The 16,528-nt window shown below is 45.4% G+C and overlaps 3 protein-coding genes across 3 annotated transcripts; 2 read left to right on the top strand and 1 right to left on the bottom strand.

The window, feature by feature from the left end:
• Positions 1-1,142: 1,142 nt before the first annotated feature.
• On the bottom strand, positions 1,143-12,008 carry wdr46 (WD repeat domain 46). Its single transcript, XM_086141314.1, has 14 exons — positions 11,938-12,008; positions 11,581-11,736; positions 10,897-10,977; positions 10,711-10,823; positions 10,522-10,609; positions 9,542-9,603; positions 9,306-9,410; positions 9,052-9,202; positions 8,636-8,871; positions 7,423-7,576; positions 6,672-6,819; positions 4,708-4,898; positions 4,524-4,637; positions 1,143-4,433 (listed from the first exon to the last, which is right to left on the bottom strand). The coding sequence occupies exons 1-14, from the start codon at positions 11,992-11,994 to the stop codon at positions 4,314-4,316; spliced, it is 1,776 nt and encodes a 591-aa protein (XP_085997440.1). The 5' UTR covers positions 11,995-12,008; the 3' UTR covers positions 1,143-4,313.
• Positions 1,696-3,513, top strand: b3galt4 (UDP-Gal:betaGlcNAc beta 1,3-galactosyltransferase, polypeptide 4). The gene has a single exon (XM_086141315.1). The coding sequence runs from the start codon at positions 1,696-1,698 to the stop codon at positions 2,809-2,811; it is 1,116 nt and encodes a 371-aa protein (XP_085997441.1). The 3' UTR covers positions 2,812-3,513.
• A 1,404-nt stretch (positions 12,009-13,412) lies between the features above and the next one.
• Positions 13,413-15,098, top strand: LOC147214528 (cytosolic sulfotransferase 3-like). Its single transcript, XM_086141411.1, has 8 exons — positions 13,413-13,492; positions 13,581-13,723; positions 13,811-13,939; positions 14,024-14,124; positions 14,234-14,360; positions 14,445-14,542; positions 14,618-14,792; positions 14,858-15,098. Exons 2-8 carry the CDS (start codon positions 13,582-13,584, stop codon positions 14,968-14,970), a joined length of 885 nt encoding a protein of 294 aa, XP_085997537.1. The 5' UTR covers positions 13,413-13,492; position 13,581; the 3' UTR covers positions 14,971-15,098.
• Positions 15,099-16,528: the final 1,430 nt, after the last annotated feature.

Raw genomic sequence — 16,528 nt, 5'->3', positions numbered from 1 at the left:
GTGCTTTTAATTCAACGGTCAACGAACAGGCCAACAGTCAGACTGAGGATTCACCCCCCGTTACGACAACTAACAGTGCAGGTTAGTGTCACACATCAAGCACAATATTGTACAGCGATTCAACAACGGCGTTCTCTTAAACAGAACCACAAGAGGAAGCTTCTCAGCATCATGACCAACATCCACATGCCACACTGACGTCCTGCCACAGCTCTTTCAGTCGCAGATTGATACCACCAAGGAGCTCCACTGAACGCCACAGGAGGTCTCTCCTACCTGACTTTTTCTTTCCTATCAGACTTTTTAATTCCTCTTCCCTCAGCCGCAGGGAATCTTCATATCTTTGCACTTAAGACCTTAAAACACTTGATAGCCTTAACCTTGACAATTTATATTTTATTGTATTTCTTATTCTCCCTCCTTCCTACTATTATCTATTATTGTTATGTTTTTGCTTGAAACTCTGGCGCAACAATTTCCTTCGGGATAAATAAAGTTGTTCTTATCTTATCTTATCTTATCTTATCTTATCTTATCTTATCTTATCTTAAGAAGCCCCCAACAACGATCATAACTCGCAAAAGATTCTGGGGTTCCACTGGCTAGTCTCCCCACCGCACGCTACAATACGGTAATACAGGCCGATTGTTTAAACGTATAAACTAGCCTCTAACAGTTATTGTTTGTTTGTTTGTTTGTTTAGAAGTTTATTAGGACAGTGTAAAAATACATTAAGCACAGAGGCAGAAATGTTTGTACCAGATTATAGCTCATAACTAATTTCCATCTGTAGTCCTGTACAATACAAATATAAAACTGTATAAAATAGATAATGTATATAAAAAATACAGATAGGCAATAAAATAACTATACAATATATAAACAGGCAATAAAATATGTCTTTTGCAAGTCTGCATGCCTTTAGGAATTGTATTTTCAAGGGAACCAGGAGGTCGCACTGGGACATCAATGGAGTATATAGGCCACCCTGTGATGTAGTACCGCTAAATGCCCACTAGATGTCGCTATATCACACATGTTTTGTGGAGAATATAGGGCACCCTGTGGTGCAGTACCACCGAGTGTCCACCAGATGGCGCTATATCACGGCTCCACGCAGGAGCTCGGCGTCATTTGCATTCGGTGCTCATAGAACGTGATGCTTCCGCAACGTTTTCTTATTCCCTGACCGTCGCATCTAATGCGGATATTCAGACGTCCACAGTCGGAATCTTTTTTTTTTTTTTATTTTATAAAAAAGACTAACAAACAGAATTTTATTCTTAGGAGAAAGCAGTAAGGTTGTGTTTTTTTTTCAGACGGTGAAGAGAGAAAAGAGGCACTCCTGGGTGTGGTTGTTTTTTTTATCTTTGAGAGTCCCCAGCCGGAACCGACCTTACCATAATAATTCGGTGCGACAGAGCAGCTCCTGCACAGGCGGGGGGCCGGAGCCTGGCCGCCGGCGGGGAATCGACCTCACCATCTGCGCAGCTGCACAACCCACACACACACACACACACACACACACTCACACGTCCTGCAGGACAGGACCGGGCTGCAGCATCAGCTCCAGGACCCGCAGCGTCGTCGGATCCGATCGCCGAGGAGAGACAGAAGCGAGATGCATCTGCAGGGGTGGAGGCTTTAGGGAAAGCGGGGAAATCCAGGCGAGGCCCTGCAGCTTCGAGGTTGGCCATGTTGCTGCGGGGGCTGTGGCTGTGCAAGCCCCGGGTGGGGAAGCGGGGGAACAGATCCGGGGTGCTGTCGGTGCTGTGCGCGGCCGCGGCCGGCGCGGCGCTGCTGGCTCTGCTCTTCGTGGACTCCATCGAGGCGTGGGTGACCTCCATGGGCATGGACGGGGTGGCGGAGCCCCACGCCGGCGTCCCCCCTCCGCAGAGCGTCCCCCCGACGAGGCCCGAGGAGTTCCTGCTGATGCCCAGCCCCCTCGTATGCCAGAGAGCCAAGCCTCACCTCATCACCATGGTAACCTCGGCTCCGGCCAACCAGAGGGCTCGCCAGGCCATCAGGGACACCTGGGGCGGGGAGGTGGAGGTGAGGGGGCTGAGGGTCATGACCCTGTTCGTGGTCGGCGTGGCCTCGGACCCGGGGCTGGCCAAGCTGCTGATAGAAGAAGCCCGGGAGCGAGGGGACCTGGTGCAGGGACGCTTCCTGGACACCTACTACAACCTGACCCTGAAGACCTTGTCCGTGCTGGGCTGGGCTCGCCGCTTCTGCCCGCAGGCCCACTTCCTGGCCAAGGTGGACGACGACGTCCTCTTCAACCCCGGCAACCTCCTGAGTTACCTGAACGGCAGCCGCAACCCGTACGAGCGGGGAGACCTGTACCTGGGCAGGGTTCATCTCAAGGTCGCTCCGGACCGCGACCCCGACAGCAAGCACTACCTGCCGGCGGGAGCCTACCCGCCGTCCGTCTTCCCGGACTACTGCAGCGGGACGGCTTACGTTCTATCCCGCTCCGCGCTGCTCAAAATCTCCCTGGCGGCCACGGCGTCGCCTCTCTCCACGCCGCTGCCGCCGGAGGACGTCTTCGTGGGCCTGTGCGCTCGGGCGGCCGGCGTCCTCCCCTCGCACTGCCCTCTCTTCTCCGGCGGCCCCGGCGTGCCGTACGGCCGCTGCTGCTACCAGGCCATGGTGTCCGTCCACCGCGTCGCGCCCAGGGAGATGCTGCACTTCTGGGCCGACCTCCACGCGTCGGCGCCCTGCTCCTGGGTCAGCCTGCGAGCGTCTCTGGGGGTTTGCAAGATCAGGGCGATGCTGGGGTCGGCCCTGGGGCTCGAGCAGGGGCTCTGAGCGCCCGACGGAGCCGCGGTTTAGCACCGTGAACGGCACAAGTGCTCTTCAGGCAGTGAACAAAATGTCACTTTATTTTTATAAGACTTCTTCTGCGTGTTCGAGGGTTTTTTTTTTCTTTTGTTTTTTTGCAGAAGGGACACAGAAAGCAACTAGAGCTGTAGCTGTATCTAACCCTTAGACTGTTCTGCATCCGGCACCAGTAGAAATCAGCATATACCCAACAAATAGAGCTTGACAAGCAGCCCGCGCTCACCGGAATACCTATTTACATGGCTAGTATGATCCCTGCAGGCTGCTTCCTTCACGCGCCGCACACTCATACACTCGGTCACCAGATTTAAAAGGAGACGACAAGTCACCCGGGGACAGGAGAGCTCCGGTGCATGATGGGATGGAGGCAGGACGATGGGATGCGATAGAGGTGAGGCGCTGTACGCCGTTGTTCCACCGTTTCATATTTATACATGAATATATATATATATATATAACCTGATGCACGGCGTTGATCCCACTGAGTGGTATCGTGTCTAACCTGTGAGTCAGAATTTGTCTTACGCAAATCCAAAGTGGGAACATTTGAAAGCAGTTTGGCCTCAGGTGGTTTTTATTCCAGCCATAACAGAGAGAGATGTGATTAACACTCAGGAAACATGTTGAGATTCGAATACTGTCATTAATAAACCTGTCAGTAACAGACTGGATATTTTCCTGGCGTCTTTTTGTAAAGCACCGCTGGTTAAAAATGATATTCGATTCCCGTTTCAATAATTCTGCGCGGGCACTCGCAAAATAACAAAATTACAATTACTCTTAAGAGTGACAAACACCTTCTGAATAGCGCATTGCGTGGATGACAATTCAGACCCAAACGGTAACGATGGAAATGACGTGTCGAATAAAAAGATCTGCACTTTAATGGCGTGCAAACCGAGCCTTTTCAAACGGCACGCTATCAAAAGACGGCGTGTCAGCGGACGCCTCTGGACCTGCTGCGGAAAAATACAACTGCTGTCCCTCCAGGTGTCCTGAATCCTGGGATTTCATCGCGGTGCGACTATTATTTTGATGCAAAAATAAAGATCACCAACTCCTGTCAGTAACCTGGTATTTAGACTCGCTCTAATTACCTTTAATAATGTTACACCCTTACTTGCACCTCGAGACGGCGTGTTAATTCTCGTTAAAATCCAAATCAATCCGTATATTCCACTTTTTTTTCTAATTCAGGGCATCTCTAAATAGAGAAAACGATTGTGGGCGCATCCCGTGTCACCTCACATTAGACGGGAAGCGCTTCAGCCTGCAGGCGTTCAATATTATTGTCCTGACAGATTCCAGGCGGCTTCACGGGAACGAGCGACATCACAAGTCCCGACTGACTGGGCGCAGACTTTCCTCCGTCGGCTCCCGGCAGAGAATCAATGCATCCATTATTTAAAGTCCCGCTGACCTTCCTCCCCTGCAGGATGTCTCCGGGGGGCCGCGGCACAACCGCTCCTCTATTTCACAAATCTGTCCAGAGCTGATTTCCGCTGGTGTGACGCGGCCTTCTTCTTCCCCTCCTCCGCTTTTTGCTTTTGCAGTTTCAGTTTTTCCTCCACATTTTCAGCGATGACGGCCTGAGGGGGGGGGGGAACAAGAAGAGCGGTTTAATATTAATTTCCCGCGTAAACAAACCTGGATTGGTTAGAATATTCCGTCCGGCTCACCCGCTTCTCCTCCTGGGCCACTTGCTTCTTCCTCTTCTCGATGTTGCCGGCTGAACTGCGACCCTTTTTCTTGAATTTGGGGACGAATTTTTCCTTGGCCGACGGGTCGTAGCCCTGAGAAGACGAGATTACGGTGAGAGAGCTGACCGGCATCGGAATAAAACAGACGCTTCCGCCAACTGACCAGAGCTTGGACCCGGTCTCGGTGCCTCTGCTGGAGCGTGGCCTGGTCCACCGCCCCCAATTCTGCAGGATCCAGGCTGATGAGATCCGGCTGGATCTTGTCCAGCAAGGCTTTGACCTCCCACTCCTGCCTCTGCTTGGCGCTGCGGTACGGATTCGCGTCCAGGCCGTCGAAGTTGGGCTCGCCGGCGCCTGGAGATACGAACGACGGGAGGGGAAGGAAGAGAGAAGGGATGTTCAAGGTGAAATTAAACATCTTGATCGCCGGCGAAGGCTGGGATCCTTCACCCAGTCCTCCTGCGCGTTCCTTTACCAGGAACGAACGACGACGACACAAAACACAATAAAATATATATATACTGCTCAAAAAAATAAAGGGAACACTTAAACAACATAATGTAACTCCAAGTCAGTGACGCTGGTGTGAAATCAAACCGTCCATTTCACTCATTTGGACTTGTTTTAATGACATTACATCAACATTGGACCAGCCTGTCGTGTGTTTTTCCTCTTTAATTTGGCGCTTGACTCCAAATCCAGACCTCCATGGGTTCAAACATTGGATTTCCATTGATTATTTTGGTGTGATTTTGTTGTCGGCACAGTCAACGATGTGAAGAACAAAGTATTTCATAAGAATATTTCATTCATTCACATCTAGGATGTGTCATTTTAGTGTTCTTTTTATTGTTTTAAGCAGTGCACTGTGTGTATATCTATATATATATATACACATACAATATATATATATATACACACACACACACACACACACACACACATAGGACTGTCTCAGAAAATTAGAATAGTGTGATAAAGTTCTTTATCTTCTGTAATGCAATTATAAAAACAAAACTGTCATACATTCTGGATTCATTACAAATCAACTGAAATATTGCAAGCCTTTTATTATTTCAATATTGCTGATTATGGCTTATATCTTAGGAAACTCAAAACTTCTGTCTCAAAATATTAGAATAGCGCGAAAAAAAATTTTTTTGTTTTTCAATTGCATTACAGAAGATAAAGAACTTTATCACAATATTCTAATTTTCTGAGACAGTCCTGTATATAAAAATACAAATAGGTAAAAATCCCACTTTTGTCTTCCGACCATTATCCCTTATTTACTTCTCTATTTGCTCCTGCTATGACTTCCAGCCTTCTGTCCTACATGTTATTTCTGTCTGCTCAGAAAATATGTGTTGCTGCTTTTCCGTCACTCCTAACTGGATCTGATCAATACTTCTCCCTGTCACAGTGGCAGGACGTCCTCCACATCAAACAATTAAATGTTGGGTCTTGTGATTTGATTTTTAGTTAAAACTTATAGTCTGATGATACGTTTGATCCCAGCGGAAACATTCAAAATATTATGGCTTAAGACATGTCGACTTTTTTGCAACATTCAAAACCCAAAGGGCTAGTCTGGATTTTAAGAGGAACATCGTTCTAAAACCGGAGGACGGATTATAAAATATCATTTTAAAAAAAGGCGGGTCAGGGGTCTGTCCACACTGATGTTGTCTTTGAAAAAGAATAAAAAGGTTAATAAAATGCAGCTCAGTCGTCTTATCCCAAATGGAGGGGGAAAATTCCAAGTACCGTCATTTCCGGACGACTGAGTGCACCTGAATATAAGCTGCACCGGCTAAAAATAAACAAATATATATGTGTGGATATATAGGTCACATCTGACTATAAGCCGCAGGTGTCTATGTCTATTTAACTTTTTTAATTTTTAATTAAATACATAGCAGATACATCCACTGGAAATGCTTTTTTTCCCCCCAAAACAGTGTCTGTAACACGGCTGATATGAAAAAAATATGCCGCAGTGTTGAAAGCGTGTGGAAAAGTAGCGTCTAATAATCTGGAAATTATAAGTACCGTCGTCGTACTGCTAGATACACAGTCTGCAATCGTGTTCTGTAGCATACGGCGGTATGTGTGTGTGTGTCAGACCTGGTACGAGCATGCTGGTGAATCCGTCTCCGTGGCCGATCCCAACCACGTCCTCGAAGGGGCAGAACTGCAGCCCCCACACGGACCCTCGGACTCGGTGGGCCATGTAAGGTTTGGTCACGGGGGACGTCCAGACGTCCCTGTAGATCTGCAGGAGTGAGAAAGGAGGGATTATTCACGCAAAAATATCTTGGGATATCTTCTGGTGCACTATCATACAAAATGAGTAAGAAGCCTTACATCTGTTGAAGGTCAATTTTTGTCTGAATTAATAACACTTAGAGTTATGCGATATATTTGTGTCACTTGAAAAAAAAGATGGGAGGGGACAAAAAAAAAAATCTAAAATTTGCTGACAGGCGATACCACAAACAAAAATAGGATTTGATTTTGGCGTTTAGCGTACTGCTGTCAATGCCCAAAGACTTCAGAAATGAAGAGAACGATGACAGGAAACACGATAAGAGACGGAAATCTACGGATTTATACGAGGGAAAATCAATTCAATGCCTTCGGAAACAAAGGTTCTCCACACGACAGGTCTTACAATGATTAATACACTTTCCACCAGACAACCACAAGCCTTGAAATGAGAATTTAACCCTGAGGAGAAGAGTTAGCGAAGGTCTCGGTGAATAACACACCCTCATAAAGGTGGAAGGAATGCATATCTAATTAAAAAAAAACTACTGACATAAAAGAAAAATGCATTTTGTTTTTCTAAAAAGGAAAAAGATGCGATGATACGGACCTGGACGACGTCTCCCGTGGCTGCAGACAGCAGCCCCCTCTGGCTCAGGGACAAACACGACGCACCCGCAGGGATGAAATAGGACTGCAGGGGTTTGAAGGCCCGAATGTCGTACACCTTCAGCTTTTTATCCATGCCTGATGTCACCATGTACCTGCCGAGACAGTGCGCGGTGACCGGCGTGCCCTCTGGCGCACACTGACCAAACTAGTATGTGCTTTTACTCCGCCTGGTGTTTTGTCTGGAGCCTCCGAGCTCCGTGTTCGCACACAGAATAACGTAAAAGTAAACCTTACGGTTTTGCTGGTGCCACTTAATTAGCATCCTGATTATTTTCATCATTGTTATTGTCACTGTTTCTGTTCTTAGCCTTGTTGTCAATTCTCACCTTTCTATTTTTTTTCCATTCTGTTGTCTATTTTTACCCTTCTTGTTAATTTTTCTATCTATTTTTTGTGGGTGTCTTTTGCTTTTATTCATATTTCTAGTCATATTTATTGATATTATCACTGTCGCGCTGCTGTGACAAAAGAATTTGTGGATCAATAAAATAACTAATTCATGCCAGACCACTGGCTTTGTTAAGTGTTTTTAAACATGAAAAATGTATTTTATAAATAACAAATAATTAAAATTAAATTAAACTGTTTTTATGTGTGTACTTATCTTGAAGAACAGATGAAGATGGTTGGAGGAGATGGGGGAGTTTTTCATTTGTCACTCCTTAACTTAGTGGTTCCACACAGAACGCCACAATGTGCTGTTAAATGTAACGTGCACGCTTTGCTCCGCATCATGGCTAAATTTAATTTAGCGACGGAGTGATTTCACTTCTCTTTTTAAAACCACCAATCCGCCCGCGACCTGCTTTGACAGCTGTTTCGACGCCTCGCCCGTCCACGTTCCCGCGGTCGGCTGCACAAAAACCCCCTGAATGCCTCCCGCTGTCTTTAAAACGCTGCTTCACGGACAGCGGCGTCCACGTGGGTGCCAAACGCTCACCCTGCTCGCTCCTAACTCTAAGCTCTAATCCCCCCCAAAAAAACAAAATCAATCGAGCGACGGCTTGGATCTCGGAAAACACCGGACGTCAAGGTTCTTCTGCATACTAAGATGACTTAAATCTAACGGATGACGTGATGACGAAGAGATTGAGAGAAAGATGAAGCGAGAAGAACTACGACGTCACGTTTTGGGCGTTGCGGCGACTCACAGGCCCGTCTTGTCCACGGCCACAGAGCGCACGCCGCCTTGGTGGCAGAGCATCCTGACCAGGGCTTCCTTCTGGTTGGGCGACCACAGGGTGACCGTGCCATTGGGGTGGCCGAGATGGATGATGGCGTTGTGGGGGTTCTGGCACATCACGTCCAGACGGCCGGTCTTTGTGCAGATGGCCGCCACCTCTTTCCCGACGGACACGTCGAGGTACTGCAAAAAACTTGTGGCGCTCTGAAAACGGGGACGGCCGAAAAAAAAATAAAAGGATTGTCAGCCAGAAGGAAAGCAGAGGTGTGAAAGACCAGCCATGTCTGGTTTGGAGACGCTGAGGAGAGGATTTTGATGGAAGCAGGTGATCGGGAGAAGACCTGGAGAAGAAGAAGAAGAAGAGGATAATATCTTTTAACCTACCGCGGTGGCGAGTAAAAAGTGGTAGGGGAGGAACTGCATGCGGAGGACGTCGTTGAACGTGCGGATGCAGTGAAGCTCGATTCCATTGGAGTCATAAATGTACAGCCATTTCTTCTGAGCTACTGCATACATGGTCTCAGTGTGCAGCCACCTGACACACACACACACACACACACACACAGTATGTTTGGTTACAGAACTTACAATTAGAGAATAGGTGTGTTTTTTTGCGCCGCATTTCGCTAATGTCTTACTTTACATCATTAATGGTCTCCATCACGTTTATCTCGCACATCAGCTGTTTGGTGTGCCAGTCCATGCAGGCCAGGTGACCTCTTCTCCCGCCGAGCAGCAGATGTCTGGATGAAAGAGAAGCATTTGTAGAAACACCTGAGTGTGTCCGGCCTCAGTGTGCCATCTGCTGGACACACTCGGTGCCCGGGGATTGTGACGTATGACGAGCACACGGACGGAGAGGGGTGACACTGACCGCCCTGTCTTGTCGTAATCCACACGATATGGTCCGAACTGAGACAGCTTCAGATTAAAATACTGAGGGGGGAGAGAGAGAGAGAGAAGAAAATCATGTGACTGACCATTTTAGCCATTTGCTCATGTGAATATAAAGCTAACATTTGCCATACTATATCTTTCAAAACTAATTATTTCACAGCTAAGAATGCTGGCATATGACTTCTTTTAAGATTTGGTTGTTCCTCTTTTCATTAATTCAAGTATCATTTTATATATATCTATATATATAGATATATAGATATGTGTGCGTGTGTGTGTATATGGCTATATGTATTTGGTTCATCTAATTACTTATTTGTACCTTCAGCTGCAGGGAATATTCAAATCTTTATACTTTTTAAGACCTTAAAACACTTTATAGACTTGACTTTGAGACTTTATAGTTTTAATTGTATCTCTTATTCTCCCTCCCTTTTTTTTTTTACTGTTTAATCAATTTCCTACTATTATTTATTATTGTTATGTTTTACTTGAAACTCTGGCACAACAATTTCCTCCGGGATAAATAAAGTTGTTCTTATTCTTATTGTATCCAGTCTCTGATGTTTCCTCATAAATTGATGCCAAAAAGACAGCAAATCAGTTGCCATCTTTCTGGTGTGTATGCATGCGTTGTGTGTGTTTTGGGGGATTCCAGTTTTGCGTCTTCTTTGATCGTCCAAAGCCCTTCAAGTATCTTTGCTTTATTTGAGCATAATGTTTTTGTACAGTATCCTAAATGAATAAACTGAATATGAACAAATAAATGACATAATTATTTAATGACAATATAAACTATCTGCCTTGCTTAGAGAGACACTTTCAATATAATGTTGGATGAAACACCAGAGAAGAATTAAAACATGCAAACGTCACAATATCATGTCAGTCTTGTTTTCGGGACCCTCAGCACAAAGATGGCAGAGAATTCTAAGGTTCTGCCGACGCTCTTCTCACCTTTGCCCCTGAAGTGATATCCACAGCCTCTGAAATATCCTCCTGTGTGATGTTGCAGGTGTCCTCGCCTTCATCTCCCTCTAAAAAGCTGACATTTGGGAGAAATGTATCACATTCGGAAGCTGAAAACTTACGTTTTCAATGGAAAATCTCAGTCACAGCAGACATTGTGGCGCAATAATGAATTACCCGGCGTCCTCCGGGAGCAGGAGGTCAAATCGGGCAGCTTGCTTTACAGCCATTTGTGACGCTTCTTCAGTACGTCGTATCACTTCGCTTAGCTTCTTGTGCGAGTGGCGATCCTGATATAAGAGCAAAGGTGTGAGACAACCGGTGACAGATACTCCACAGCAACGGTAAAATAAGTGCGCTTACGCTTTCCATTTTTCCTTTCCTCTTGAACTTCTCCAACCTGTCCTGTGGAATGGGAGCAGGTCCAGGGAAGGGGTCCTCTTTCTAAAAGCAAGAAGAAACGCTAGTGTGTTTCATGCACTGACAGAATATCAATACTGGAGCCGGGGATTTATATCAGAGATGTTCATTGCTCTGTGTTCTGTCGTTTCCACAATCGGTCGCTCAGTTGAAGTGAGACCCACAGTCCGAAACCATGCAGCAGGTAAATTGCAGACCAATGTGACAATGACATAATGTGGATGGTTGTGCGTCTCTACATGTGGCCCTGGGTGAACCCCTCAGCTGAACTCCAGCCCTAATGTGAACCAGATGGCAGGATAAGCAGTACAGCCAATGAATGAATGAATGGTGCAAAAAATTCAGAAGTTGGGTGAAAGAATAGCAGTTTAGGGAATGAGATGCTTATGTTTTTGGCTACTCTGTTTGCTGGGACCACACAGAACCTTTTGCAGACAGAAAACAACCTCGTAACCTGATCAAAAACATCATGATGTCCAAGAGCAGCTAGAGAAAGGCTACATTTTTGAACCAAAGAGCTTTCAAGGTGAACTGTATTAGGTGCAGTTGGATGAATCCATCGACAAGCTATTCAAAGTGAGGAATAATAGCTTATTTAGACGTCCTGTTTTTCAAAGCATAGCTTACCCCAGATATGCTCGTTTTCCCCGGTCCTGGAATATCTTCATGCTTCCTCTTCTTCCCTCTTGACGTTTCCCTTTTCTGCTTTTGCTGGGAGGCTTCTGTCGTCTTCTTTTCACCTTGCCCTTCATCCTCAGGCTTCAACCAGTACCTAGTCAGAGGCTTTGAGAGACGAAAATCAGGAGTTTGAACTCTTTCTGCGGGTAGAAATGGCCCCCGGCTGCTCCTCGCCGGGGATGCTAGCGGGGCTAAACCACTCCGAGATGTTTTAAATGCCCACCTTTTCTACTTTCAACATGGAGGGGAAAATCTTCCGATCGATTTGGAAAAATTATAAAGATTTTCAACGAATATAGCGCTCACCTTTTTCTTCTTCTCCACGTGTGAATCGCTCGCCGTGGTTTCCGTCTCCGCCGCCATCTTTGTTGTGTACGTTTCTATGTTCCGGTGACGTCACTTCCGCAACCCTCCTTTTATACTGTAATTTATAATCTTATATTTTTTTATTTTACCGTTTCTGAACACTTTTGAGTGCCAACATGGAGGAAGGTTGTTTTGGGGTAAAACCACAGCTGTCAATATTTTCCCGAATTTCTGTGTTTTCATTAAATGTAAAATAACTCACATGAACTGGTTATATTTGTCGAGAAAAAATAAAATGTCTTAATCTATTTTGAAATTCATTCATTTTTTTCAATATTATACTGCTTATCCTTCACTTATTGTTTGGGGATCGGGGCTGGAGCCTATATACAGATATAAAGATAACAACCATCCGCACAACAATTCACTCACTCATTTGCACGTCGAGGCAATTGAGGCTTCAATGAACCTCCTGCGTGTTTTTGGATAAAACTGGAGAACACGGCGGAAACCCATGCAAACAAGGGGAAAATGGAGTCTCCAGTAAGGAAGGACCCTTTTTGGAGTCCAACCAGGGACCTTCTTGCTGTGAGTCGAGCTGCCCTATGTGGAAATTGATATTCATAAAAATGGATGTACACGGTAAAGAAACTGGATAGGATTTCTGCGTTTGTGTTATTCTTTGGGGAGAAAGAAATAGAATAGAAAAATAGCTATATTTTGTGTGACTGTGCAAAAGAACACCTCATTTTTTTTTCCCACAGTCATTTTGTCTCCATTCTCCATGAGACACTGAGATGATTACCACTCCATTAAAACATTTCCTGTTTTCCGACATGAGCTTGTTACCCAGAATACTCTGCAAATATGTAAACCATTGCCAGCACAATGCTTGTGTTATCTGGTTTATTGCTTTTTAGAATAAGTACAGCCCCCCCCCTTCTTTTTTTTTTCAACACCCACCCGGAAATCACTGAGAAGTGTTTACAAAACTTATGGACACGAGAGAAATGGTGGAGTTCACTGACATCTTGTAATCATATTCACCAGATGTCAGAACTAAATCTCAGTGAGCTGCAAAAAGTCTCTGTTGCATTCGATGAGATAAATAACAAAGCATTCTTTACCTTTTTTTTTTCTCCTGAATGTAAAGATCATTATCATTTTCAAACAGGTACCATGAACGCCTGCAGGGAAAGCCATGCACGCGGGACACATTCGTCAAAAGCGACGGAAGGAATAATGAGAAATAAGCTTTGCGGACTCGTTCCGTCTCCAATGCACTTGAACAACAATAAAGAACCTTCATATTTCATCTTCACGAACAAGACGTCACGAATAGATGCGGGCTCGGCCAGAAGTGTGGAATACAGAGATCGGGATTCTGGTATTCAGAGAAGAGGCTGGACCTCAGGATCACCTCTGAGACTTTGGGATACAATTACAGAGAGAGTTATGCAACCTCGAGGGAGGAAGGCGGAGGAAAGAAGTTTGCTTGTCACAGAAGAAATTCTGAAGGAGACCAAGAGGAGGAAGATACCCTGCACAACCAAAGGTGCGTCTGAGTTACGCATGTTCAAATGTGTGATTTATTTCAGCTGTTGTTACAAAGGGATGAATGTAAATTTTCACTTGTTGTTTAGGATGGCGTCGGAGTCACTTCGACCGGAACTGTTTGACTTCCATGGAGTGTCGATGACACACTATTTCACAGACAACTGGGAGAACATCCAAAACTTCCAGGCCAGGCCGGACGATATACTCATTGCAACCTACCCCAAAGCAGGTACGTCTCTGTAAAACTTCAGGCGTGTCTTTTGGAACGTCTTCGATGCGTTTCACGAAGAACCGAAGTGTCCGTCGTCTACCGCAGGAACCACGTGGGTCTCCCTCATCCTGGATCTGCTTCATTTCGGTCAAACGTCCTCAGATCGCCAAACCTCCCTGGCCATCTATGAAAGAGTCCCTTTCTTGGAGATCTTCATCCCGGATCATTTTTCAGGTCGGAAGAAATAACCCCGGGTGTCTCCGGTGTCGCTTTGTCATTTCCGTCACCGCGATTCACCCCCGTCTCGTCCTCGTGTAGGCAAAGATCAAGCGGACAACCTCCCCACCTCGCCTCGGATCATCAAAACTCACTTCCCGGTCCAGTTTGTGCCAAAGTCCTTCTGGGAGCAAAACTGCAGGGTATAGTAACGTTTGTATTATTGGCCTCCGCCGTCCGAGGCATCATCTGCCGGACGACGACAGCGATCGCAACGGCGGCATCTCACGCGGTCGTTTCTCCGGTTTTTAGATGGTCTACGTCGCCCGTAACGCCAAAGACAACATGGTGTCTTTTTTCCATTTCGATCAAATGAACAGCGTGGAGCCGCTGCCCGGAGACTGGAGCGGCTACATCCAGAGATTCATGCAAGGGAAAAGTACGCCAAGATGGGTCGTGACGGCAGAGGAGGCCCGCGCGGCTGCACGTCGCTTTTTGACGCCTGATTATTTCATATCCTCAGTGGTGTTCGGATCCTGGTACGATCACGTGAGCGGCTGGTGGAAGAAGAAGCAGAGCCATCAGAAACTCCATTACATGTTCTACGAAGATCTAGCCGAGGTAAATGGGTCGATCGGGTGCGTTGTTCGTCATTACGGTCTTTACGCGGTTGTTTTTTTTTCTTTTTATTCTTAGGATATCGGACGGGAAATCGACAAGCTCTGCCGCTTCCTTGGTTTGTCACCTTCGGCCGAGGAGAAGAAGAACATCATGGAGAAAGTTCGATTCGACGACATGAAAAAGAACGAGATGGTGAACTACACCAAAGTCCCGTTCATGGACGCCAACGTGTCCCCCTTCATGAGAAAAGGTACCGGCAATTCACGCAAAGAATCGATGACCCGAAGACCTGACCCGTCCTTTGCGGTTCTGCAGGTAAAGTCGGCGACTGGAAGAATCACTTCACCGTGGCTCAGAGCGAACAGTTCGACCGAGACTACGAGACGAAGATGACGGACCCCAGCCTTCAGTTCCGCACCGAAATCTGAACGACGTGATTTAAGCCGATGAGCTCCATATCATGAAGACTAGACTTCTCCAAACTTGAACATTTTTAGTGGAAACAATCAAATGTATTTGCATCAAAATCAAAAATAAACTGATGTCATCAAAGAAATATGTATATTATTGATTGTTTTGCAGTTATAATCAGATTCCCTGCCTATCAATGAGTGACCCGTTCTTTTTATCTCCTGGTCGTGGTGAATTCTTGGCAAAATCATCTCATCTTGGCAACTGGACTTGGATTTCTTCACTTCGCTTCATCCGAGAGGCTTCTTAGGTTTTAATGACCCTCTTTTTTTTTTTTTTTTGGCTTTGCTTATTTACGTGGCGGGAGTTTGGGTTCAACCTGGATTCAGTTTCCTGTTCGACCACAAACGGAGACAGCCGGCCAGCAGCCTCTTTGTGAAAAAGCTGCGGACAATTCTGGAGGAAACCGGAGAAACCGGGGAGAACAAAACACATCCGCCGCCAAGCCTTCAAATCTGACACCCAAGAATCGGAGCGGCCGTTCCCATTCTGAAGTGTTTGGACCGAGAGAGCGACCTCCCCCCCCCCAAGGCTCGCTGCAGGGAGGAGGCGGGCCGTGGATCAACTCCCTCGCAAGACTTCCAGGAAAGTACTGAGTTATTTGATGCACTGATGATTTTTCAGCTTTTCCCACTTGCAAAGCATGTAGAGGTCTGTCATTTTTATTATAGGTATTCTTCAACTCTGAGTGATGGAATCCAAAACAAAAATCCAGAAAAACACATAGTATGATTTTCAAGTCATCAATCTGTATTTTATTGCATGACATGAGTATTTGACCACCTACCAACCTATAAGAATTGCGTCTCTCACACACCTATTTGTTGTTCTTTAAGAAGCCCTCCTGCACCAGGTTCGAGATTTGGAAGATGATGCACAATCACACAATAAGAATCGGAAAAAAATGCATTTATCCCTGTGAGGAATTGGGTGGCACATGGTGTAACGGCATCAAATTGCAAACATCGATAAATATATGAGTAAATATATATATATAATATAGGTATATGTGATATCGGTAATAAATAACTGTACAAAATTGTGCAATTGTACCACCGGTAAGAGACAGTAAAGTAAGCTGCGCTCTGCATTAATATAATATAATATAATATAATATAATATAATATAATATAATATAATATAATATAATATAATATAATATAATATAATATAATATAATATAATATGCCTTTAATTGTCCCACAGATGGGAAATTTCAACCAATCACAACAGAAAGTGGACCGTGCAAGTTCAAAAATAATCAAAAAAGGGAAAAACTAGGCATAAGCAATAAACAGTGTTAACAGTGTTTATAAATAAGTAGGTCGATAATGTGACAGTATATAAATAGTATAAACAGTGTAAACATGTGACTAGCAGTGAATAACAGCAATACTTGCAGTGGTAGCAGTGCAAAAGAAACACCAGTGGTGTCCCAGTGAGTGGATGTGAGAAAGAGTGGACACTTTAGTAGATGAATGAATGAATGAATGAATGAATGAATGAATGAATGAA

This window comes from Fistularia commersonii, chromosome 34 (assembly GCF_037954325.1).
Source record: "Fistularia commersonii isolate RoL2024-O1a breed Wild chromosome 34, RoL_Fcom_v1.0, whole genome shotgun sequence".
NCBI classification, from domain to species: domain Eukaryota; kingdom Metazoa; phylum Chordata; class Actinopteri; order Syngnathiformes; family Fistulariidae; genus Fistularia; species Fistularia commersonii.
This window is presented reverse-complemented; position numbering and strand designations above follow the sequence as displayed.